We start from the raw sequence: 10725 nt of genomic DNA on the forward strand, positions 1-10725 counted from the left end.
TTTTTTTAAAAACTTTTTTGGATTCGAGCGTCACTGATTAGTCTTTTGTAGACGAAACGCGCATCTGGCGTATATATAAAATTTAGTCCTGGTATCTATGATGAGTTTAATTCTAACTATTGTGGATTCATTATTATTCATTGGATACCTATTTTCATAATTTTCATGGGTACCAGTGAACCAAGATTCAACAAATTACAAATTTTCTACCAGGTTGAATGCAGACTTTGGTAAAATCACGAAATCACATATCTATGAAAAGACAAGTTTTCCACAATCAACAAAAAATGGTACCAACGGAAAAAAATGAATCCCTAGTTTCCAGAGTTAATATACATTGTAGGCAGAGTGTTAAAATCTGTTTCTCTTATGATTTTATTGAAAAAACTGAGTGGGTTACATTTTTAATGTGTATGTCCCAAATCAGGAGTCTGTAGTTCAGTGTTTGTCTTTGGTTCATGTCTGTCATATATCTTTTTGTTGGTAAATTACTTTGTTATAAAATTAGGGCTTAATTTTTCTCTATTGAACTGCTGGATATTTGAAAGTTTGTAGTGTACAAACCTTCCTCCTAGATATGGAGAATTCTTTCTCACAAGAGCTACAATGTGAAGCATCCTTATCTCCTTTCCATTGTAGATCCTTTGTGGCCATCTGTGCTTCTTTCATGTCTTCTACCCGTAATTTGGATCTTTTGGAAAATACAAAATAATATAGTACAATAATTTAATTTTGGATGTAAAGGGTCTTCTGATTGGCTGACGTTATTTTGTTATGAGCCCATAGACATAATTTAGTCATGTGACCGTGACGTAATCAACGTTTTTTCATGGTTTTCTACGGTTTAAAATGGAATTTAGAATTAAATTATCAGAAATGACTGTAATATTTTTTCTGTCTATTCGAAATAACATAAAAAATGTGGTGCACACTGTTAAATAACCTGCTACGCGCGTTATTCAGTGTGCACCAAATTTTTTATGTTATTTTTTCATAGACAGAAACAATATTAGTCATTCCTTAAATAAATAACATACTCCAAAGTAAGTTCAAAAAGCAGGGAGTCCATTAAACCAGACAATATCAAACACTCAACTATATAAATAACCAACAGAACAAATAGAAATATTCCTGAATTGGTACAGGAATTTTCCATCAAAAGCAGATACATGTATAACATTCAAAATGTTACAGTGCAATTATCAACAAATGTAATTCAATCATTTTAAATTTCATCAATAAATCAAACAGTCTGATTGAGATTCAGAATCTTTGCCTATTCTATGCTTAGATTGGTTTATCAATTGCTTTTCTAATTTATCTGTAAAACCAATCTGTTTTCTCAGATGCATTATTTTGAGTTAAGTGCTTTCTAGTCAAATTGGCTGCGATTTAATTTTGCTATTTTCAAATTCACTTGATTTAATTAGATAAGAAAAAATCAAACTTTTAAATTTTTGAAATGATTTATATTCATGTTATTTTTCTATTCACAAAAAAACTAGTTGGTTTACAGTATAAATACAACCATTGAATTTCTGCCTTCAGACTTTTTATCAAAATCTAAATTTTGATTAGACTAAACCCAAATTTTAAATAAATTTTAGATATTCAGATTACTTATTATTTTTACTGAATGGAAGTCCTACTTACTCGCTCAGATGTGAACCTAATTCTGCTAACGCTCTTTCCTGTTCTTCACATGCTTTCTGTAAACTTAAATGACCTCTCTGTAATTCTGTGTAATCCTACAACAGTATAAATAATTAATATCAATATCTGTAAAAAATGCCTTTCATATAAGAAAACATTTATGTTATATAACAGTACAACTGCTGACTGAATATAAAGTTATTTTGTCAGCTGTTGACCTAATATAAAGCCAATTTGTCATTTTACCTTAATGGTAATTTTTGGTGCATGATCATCGATTGCACAATTTTTTTCAGACAATAAAAAAATATAGTTATTTTGACGAATTCCCATTTTTTTCTTTAAAAAAATAACCATAAGGTTAATTATTTGAGACCTCTAACAGTGGCCGAAAATGAGCATGTTTCTAAAAAAATATTGCTTTTCACAAAAGTTTTTTTCTTTAAAAAAATAACCATAAGGTTAATTATTTGAGACCTCTAACAGTGGCCGAAAATGAGCATGTTTCTAAAAAAATATTGCTTTTCACAAAAGTTTTTTTCTTTAAAAAAATAACCATAAGGTTAATTATTTGAGACCTCTAACAGTGGCCGAAAATGAGCATGTTTCTAAAAAAATATTGCTTTTCACAAAAGTTATGTTTCAAACTCATTTTGACACCAATTTTGGACTGACATTTAGCTCTCACAATTTTTCACTAGAAAATCTATATTTTCTTAAAAATGATTTCATTTTGCATTGTAAAAAATGCTTCAAAGTGATATACGTTAACAACTGTCGCCTGAAGTTGACCTATGACATCGAACTTATTCTGTGCCAAAGATGACAACTTTCTATTTACATTTTTAACAGAAAGAACATTTCTACAATAAGAGATAAATATAAAACAACTGGTTAGAACTAAATATTGCTTGACATCAAAGGTTAATGTTAATTAATATATTGATTTAGTCACTCAGGCTGACATCAAGCCATATCCATTCCTCACTCGTTTTGTAACTTATAATTAGAAAATTCCCTGATTGGATAGAGTGTTTCAGTGGTAATAAGATAAAGTTAACTCTCGTTGTCTCGAACTCGGTTGACTCGAAATTTCGGATGAGTCGAAGTTTTCACGTGGTCCCGAACTTTATTCCATACAAAAGTATGTAATTCGACTCCTGATGAGTCGAAATTGGATGAGTCGAAATTTCGGTTGAGTCGAACTAAATTTACGGTCCCAAGGTTAACAAAAGCATTCAAAATTCATTTTTTATCTCGAACTAATACACATATGTCAAAACATGACCTCCGGGATTTAAATGGATTGAAGAGTTAATCTGACAATACACGTGTAATTAAATTTCCGGTCACTGACCACTGTATTGATTTATGACATGCTATTTCCATGAGTGTTTACCTAAGATGATCTTTTATAGAATTTTGATAAATAATTAGTGATACATTGTTAATGTTCATGAAAAAGTATTTAAAATGTTTACAAAACAATTAATTTGTGATGTACACTAATGAGCTTGGGTGTGTATAAAGTGAGGATTATGGCTTCCGTTGATGATCACCTAAAAACTACTCAAACGGCGTCTTTGATCTTGTTATATATTTTCTTTTGAAAAGAAAGAGTGAGATAAAACAAAATGAATAGAAATCAAAATTTTCTTAAATCTTTTGTATCCGAGAATAAACAATTTTGTCAGCTATAACCGACCTGAATAACAAAACTATCGATTGGAAACTACTCTCTTGGAAAAGCCATAGGATTTTTTTTATTTGAAACAATACAATTGAATAAGTAAAAATAATGTCATTATAATAATAAAAGACTGTGACATACAACATGTACAAATACATCGTTCTGATACTAGAATATCGATCCCCTTGCCATATTCACCCGGATTTATTTTAGCTTTACCAAGCCAAGCAAGAGTTGTGTCCCTTAGATTGTCGAACTTCCGGTGTTCGTTTGAGTCGAACTACGTGTATCTCGAAATATTTCTCTGGTCCGGCTGACTTCGACATAACGAGAGTCGACTGTAAATACATATCATGATAGTTGGGAGGATATTCAATTTCTTTCTTTCCATTAAATTTGTCTTTGACTCTAAATCATTTTGTCTAGACTTTGACATGGAACTATTAATACACATTAACTACCTTCTTTTGATTGTATTGCTGTAAAACAATACACTTATTGGGTATAGGGGGAGGGTTGAGATCTCACAAACATGTTTAACCCCGCCGCATTTTTGCGCCTGTCCCAAGTCAGGAGCCTCTGGCCTTTGTTAGTCTTGTATTATTTTAATTTTAGATTCTTGTGTACAATTTGGAAATTAGTATGGCGTTCATTATCACTGGACTAGTATATATTTGTTTAGGGGCCAGCTGAAGGACGCCTCCGGGTGCGGGAATTTCTCGCTACATTGAAGACCTGTTGGTGACCCTCTGCTGTTGTTTTTTATTTGGTCGGGTTGTTGTCTCTTTGACACATTCCCCATTTCCATTCTCAATTTTACTTATAAATACCTACTTTTTCTACATGTTTCAATTGCTGAAGTTCAGTTAGAATTTCTGTTGAAGCCGTTTTTTCCTGTTCTAATGTTTTCTGTAAGGTTGCTCTCCATTCTTTTTCTATTCTTAAATCTGTCTCTAAAGCAGTACTGAAAATATAAAAACAGTTTTATTCATAAAATAAAGAAAAACAGTCATTAAGAGTAAGCTACAGTACCTGGCCAAAAGTATTTGTCACCTTCATTTTTTTGTTATCTATTCATATAAAAACTTATTCTTTCAAAAAATTGTTTTGAGGGCATTTATGGTTGGATTTTGATCAACAAGGCCTTAAAAGACGTAGAATTGTCTAAAGTATGTTTGTTTATTTGGTTATAGTTTTGTCCTCAGGTGTTTTTGTTTTCTCTTGATATAAACACATACAGTAAAATTTTATAATTTAATTTGGTTAAATATATACTGTGGATTCATTTTTATTCGTGGTATAGTAATTTTCGTGGATTTCGTGGGTAACAGCGAACCACGAATTTAAGAATTCAACGAAGAATAATCCCGAGAAATGTGTATGGAGTCGGATGTTTATTTACAGTTATGTTATGCAGTTCTAGTATAGTGTTGACTAGCGATAAACATTGTAACAAAACACATGTTTTTTATTGAAAGAAGATACAAGTATTTTGATTAAATCTATAAGAAATATATCTAATATCAGTGATAATTTACTTTTTAAACTTGATTAAAACTGTTCATGGAAAATAACTGCAAGTTGTTAATTACCGTGTCATAGTTTGGTTTACCAGTGATTAAAAATCAATAGGATTAAGTACGGGGATATTGCCCGTAGGTAATATTGTTTATGACAGGAACATTTATTTTCACATCTTATACTTATATCACTGTTTATTATATCCTGATTAGGGAAATGAGCTTTCAATCATAAAGTTTTGAATGCCTTATAGAATTCAGACAAGAATTTATAAATTGTAAAACAAACAAATAATTAGTTGTCAGACCATTATTGTAATCGAAGTTATCAATGAACACTTAACCTAGAATGACCAAGCGAGGATTTTCAATGAATTCCTTCTTTTATGTTTTGTTTTATTATTGATCAAACCAAGGAGGTTATATGATCTCCTAAATCAAAAAGAAATCCACGAAATTACGTATCTAATTTTTTGTTGTTGTAATCAGCAATCAACGAATTTACGTATACCACGAAACGTCTTTTTTTCTCTATCCACGGCAATTGATACCCACGAAAATAAATGAATCCACAGTAGTGAATTTCTGAACAGAAAAAAATATTTTGTGTTTATCTTGTGAAAAAATAAAAATGATCCACAAAACAATATATAACCAAATAAACAAATACACCTGTGACAATTCTGCTTTTATTGGTAACAAGTTCCTTAAAATCAGACCAAAAATGACCCCAAAATATTTTTTTGAAAAAAAAGTATTTTTATATACAATATATAGGAAACAATCTCAAGTGACAAATACTTTTGGTCACACTCTGTATATAGTATCAATATATTTAAATCTAACCCACAGTAACTAAAATACAACTTGAACAAGGAATCTTCTGACCTTAACATTTAAATACATGCCTCAAAGTGTTAAGTTCCACAATCTTTTTTTCATTGTAGATTTGATTTAAAAGTCAGTCATTTGCTGCTTTGGCTTCAAAATTTGTGCTACTAACTTTAACATTTATCAAAAAGTGCTCAGATTGTTACTGAGACTTCAAAAACACTTTGAGCTGTTGAAAGACAAATTTGAAACAGTTTCGTTTAGATGACTTGAACTTGTTTTATCTGAGTTCTGTTTCAGCTGCGTTTTTTTCATCCTTTTTTCTTTAGTTTTGTCACATATAGTAGTTGCTAATCCAGGATTTTGAAAAAAGGGGAACATTAAGAATGGGACTAGTTAAAAGTCTATACATTAATCATGTATGTAGTGCGTTATAGGGGCTAATCAATCTTGACCTCCATAAAAAAAAGTATATTGTCCTACATGTATATTAAACAAAAATTAATTAAAACAAGAGTGCACACGCTGAAATGTCTCACCTTCTTTACTAATCATTGATATTATGTTGGTAGTCCTAAATATGAAGCTTTATTGCAACTTTCACATTAACTCAACATTAACCAAGAAAACTAAACATTGATCAATGAACCATGAAAATGAGGTCAAGGTCAGATGAACCATGCCAGGCAGACATGTACAGCTAACAATTCTTCCATACAACAATTATAGTTGACCTATTGGTTATAAATTAAGAAAAATAGACCAAAACACAAACACTTAACACTTAGCAATGAACCGTGAAAATGAGGTCAAGGTCAAATAAAACCTGCAAGACTGACAAATAGATCATAAAATTTTTCCATACACCAAATATAGTTGACCTAGGCTATTGCATATTGCATTAGAAAAAAGACCAAAACTCAAAAACTTAACTTTGACCACTGAACCATGAAAATGAGGTCAAGGTCAGATGACACCTTTTAGCTAGACATGTTCACCTTACAATCATTCAATACACCAATTATAGTAGACCTATTGCATATAGTATAAGAAAAACAGACCAAAACACAAAAAATTAACTACAACCACTGAACCATGAAAATGAGGTCAAGGTCAGATGACACCTGCCAGTTGGACATGTACATCTTACAGTCCTTCCATACACCTAATATATTAGACATATTGCTTATAGCATCTGAGATATGGACTTGACCACCAAAACTTAATCTGCTCACTGATCCATGAAATAAGGTGGAGGCCATTTATTTAGTGAAAACTGTCTGACGGGCATGAGGACATTGCAAGGTACGCACATAACAAATATATTTATCCTATTAATTATAATAAGAGAGAATTTAACATTACAAAAATCTTAACTTTTTTTCAAGTAGTCACTGAACCATGAAAATGAGGTCAAGGTAATTGGACATGTGACTGAGGGAAACTTTGTAACATGAAGCATCCAGGTCTTCCACCTTCTAAAATATAAAGCTTTCAAGAAGTAAGTTAACAGTGCCGCTGCTGAATCACTATCCCTATTTTGAGCTTTCTGCAACAAAAGTTGCAGGCTGGACAAAAATGATTACAAAAGACATATATAGTGGATACAATTACACAATATTTCACAAACATATGATGAAATATCTCTAGATACGGAAGTCAATTGATTGGCTGTCACAGTTTACAGTACATTATACTCCCTTGGGAGACCTGTACTTTAAGGGAAGAGGAAGAGGAAGAAGAAGAAGAGTTAAACACATTACAGCAAAGATTAGTTCCATCATAATTATCAAAATAAAAAAGATCCATGAAGGAACTATAGAAAAATTTCTTCTACATAAAAATATGTTAAACTTAAAATGAATTGATATAGCTTGAATAGTAAATAATACTAGTATATTTGTGTCAAGTTGGTTGTTGTAAAGGGAAACAATGTTTTTTTCCCCTAAAAAATATCTGCAGGTATGAAGCATCCTAATAAAAAAATATATGCTTTTTTCACATTTCTTGACCATGAAGGGAAAAGGGGGGGGGAAACAATTTAGTGATATGTTAACCCTCCACTGTACCTCTAGCCAATGTGGAACAAGAAAAATACACAAACACACAGCAATCCACACAGTAAAAATCAGTTTAAAAGAATTTGAGCCGATGTCAGGTATTAAAGTAAGAACTAAAAAAACGGATGGACACAGGACATTCGTATACCATAATACTTCCCGTCAAAATTTTGACGGGCGTTATAAAAACAACCCAACAATATATGAACTTGTAAAAAAGCATTGACATTTGTATACTGTAAATTGAGAAATTATTGCAAGGATTTTATTAATGCTAATAATGTGTTTGCATGAATATTGCAATAATAATAACTCATATTATGGGATCTTTATATTTAAATCATATATTTATATTCACTTTTTCTTAAAATTGAAATAATTAATTAAGAAATAATTCCTTCATGTCATGCTCTATGCTCATTTTAACATAGGTAGGCATTATATTTGTCGATATTTTACACTGAGTATAGCGAGGTGTAAAATTTGGTCAAATATAATGCCTACCCATGTTAAAATGAGCATAGAGCATGACACAAAGGAATTATTTCGATTCTAATAGGACAAATACAGTATTTTTATAGGTCGAAGTGTACGGAAATACCATAAAAATGTTTAGCTTTTCCTGTTTCCTCTCCGAGGGGTCTGTGCATTACATTTCATATTTGATAAGTTTAAAAACTTTTTAGTGATATGTTAACCCTCCACTGTACCTCTAGCCAATGTGGAACAAGAAAAATACACAAACACACAGCAATCCCTCAGAGAGCAATCCACACAGTAAAAATCAGTTTAAAAGAATTTGAGCCGATGTCAGGTATTAAAGTAAGAACTAAAAAAAAGTGATATTAACTAGCTTTTTTTTTTAATTCATAGTACAAATTTGTAAGTAAAAGGGGACGTGGTGCATGTGCTATTTCGAAAATAAACAACTGCGCCATGAGCGCATGATACGTCCGACACCTTGTGTGGAAGTTTTATGCAATATATAATCATTAATAGTTTCTGAGAAAGTTTTAAGCAATAACCATATATTGTTTTTGAGATACGGCAAGACATGTGTAACCCCCTCTTTTTTTTTTACAAAAAACTAAATATCACTAAAATAAAATTTTGAATCAAAACCAAAAAATATACAGATCTTTAGATTAATATAACAAAGAAGTGTGTAAATTTTTAAGCAATATACTCATAAATCGGATTTGAGATACGAGTGACATGTAAAAAAAACCTCCCCCTTTTTTTACAAAATACTCAATAACTCAAAAATAGAATATTGAATCATCACCAAAAAGTATACAGATCTTCAGATAAATATAACAAAGAAGTGTGTAAAGTTAAAAGCAATAATCAAAAATCGTTTTTGAGATAAGGCGCGACATGTAAAAAAACTCTCCCCCTTTTTTACAAAATACTCAATAATTAAAAAATGAAATTTTGAATCATCACCAAAAAATATACAGATCTTAAGATTAATATAACAAAGAAGTGTATTAAGTTTGAAGCAATAATCAAAAATCGTTTTTGAGATACAGTGCGACATGTGAAAAAAACACACCACTGTTTTAGTTACAAAGTGCTGTAACTCTAAAAGTTTTCATCTTATTTTCACCAAAAAGTATACAGATCATTTGACTATCATAAGAAACAACTGTAATAAGTTTCATGAAATTTGGATAAGTCGTTCTCAATTTACAGTGCAACATGTTTACGCCGGACAAACAGACGGATGGACACAGGACATTCGTATACCATAATACTTCCTGTCAAAATTTTGACGGGCGTTATAAAAACAACCCAACAATATATGAACTTGTAAAAAAGCATTGACATTTGTATACTGTAAATTGAGAAATTATTGCAAGGATTTTATTAATGCTAATAATGTGTTTGCATGAATATTGCAATAATAATAACTCATATTATGGGATCTTTATATTTAAATCATATATTTATATTCACTTTTTCTTAAAATTGAAATAATTAATTAAGAAATAATTCCTTCATGTCATGCTCTATGCTCATTTTAACATGGGTAGGCATTATATTTGTCGATATTTTACACTGAGTATAGCGAGGTGTAAAATTTGGTCAAATATAATGCCTACCCATGTTAAAATGAGCATAGAGCATGACACGAAGGAATTATTTCGATTCTAATAGGACAAATACAGTATTTTTATAGGTCGAAGTGTACGGAAATACCTTAAAAATGTTTAGCTTTTCCTGTTTCCTCTCCGAGGGGTCTGTGCATTACATTTCATATTTGATAAGTTTAAAAACTTTTTAGTGATATGTTAACCCTCCACTGTACCTCTAGCCAATGTGGAACAAGAAAAATACACAAACACACAGCAATCCCTCAGAGAGCAATCCACACAGTAAAAATCAGTTTAAAAGAATTTGAGCCGATGTCAGGTATTAAAGTAAGAACTAAAAAAAAGTGATATTAACTAGCTTTTTTTTTTAATTCATAGTACAAATTTGTAAGTAAAAGGGGACGTGGTGCATGTGCTATTTCGAAAATAAACAACTGCGCCATGAGCGCATGATACGTCCGACACCTTGTGTGGAAGTTTTATGCAATATATAATCATTAATAGTTTCTGAGAAAGTTTTAAGCAATAACCATATATTGTTTTTGAGATACGGCAAGACATGTGTAACCCCCTCTTTTTTTTTTACAAAAAACTAAATATCACTAAAATAAAATTTTGAATCAAAACCAAAAAATATACAGATCTTTAGATTAATATAACAAAGAAGTGTGTAAATTTTTAAGCAATATACTCATAAATCGGATTTGAGATACGAGTGACATGTAAAAAAAACCTCCCCCTTTTTTTACAAAATACTCAATAACTCAAAAATAGAATATTGAATCATCACCAAAAAATATACAGATCTTAAGATTAATATAACAAAGAAGTGTATTAAGTTTGAAGCAATAATCAAAAATCGTTTTTGAGATACA

At 30.8% G+C, this 10725-nt stretch overlaps 1 protein-coding gene across 6 annotated transcripts in view; it reads right to left on the reverse strand.

Moving 5' to 3' along the window:
* The window catches only part of LOC139489275 (RUN and FYVE domain-containing protein 2-like), an 88716-nt gene that overhangs the window by 4613 nt on the left and 73378 nt on the right, over positions 1 to 10725 (reverse strand). For all 6 annotated transcript variants that reach the window (XM_071275541.1, XM_071275544.1, XM_071275543.1 and 3 more), the window contains 3 exons: positions 4178 to 4307; positions 1654 to 1748; positions 565 to 691 (listed from right to left, as the gene is read on the reverse strand). In XM_071275541.1, the coding sequence (XP_071131642.1) occupies positions 565 to 691; positions 1654 to 1748; positions 4178 to 4307 (352 nt within the window). The remainder of the gene's footprint in view (positions 1 to 564; positions 692 to 1653; positions 1749 to 4177; positions 4308 to 10725) is intronic.

This window comes from Mytilus edulis, chromosome 9, assembly GCF_963676685.1.
Source record: "Mytilus edulis chromosome 9, xbMytEdul2.2, whole genome shotgun sequence".
In the NCBI taxonomy this organism is placed as follows: Eukaryota; Metazoa; Mollusca; class Bivalvia; order Mytilida; family Mytilidae; genus Mytilus; species Mytilus edulis.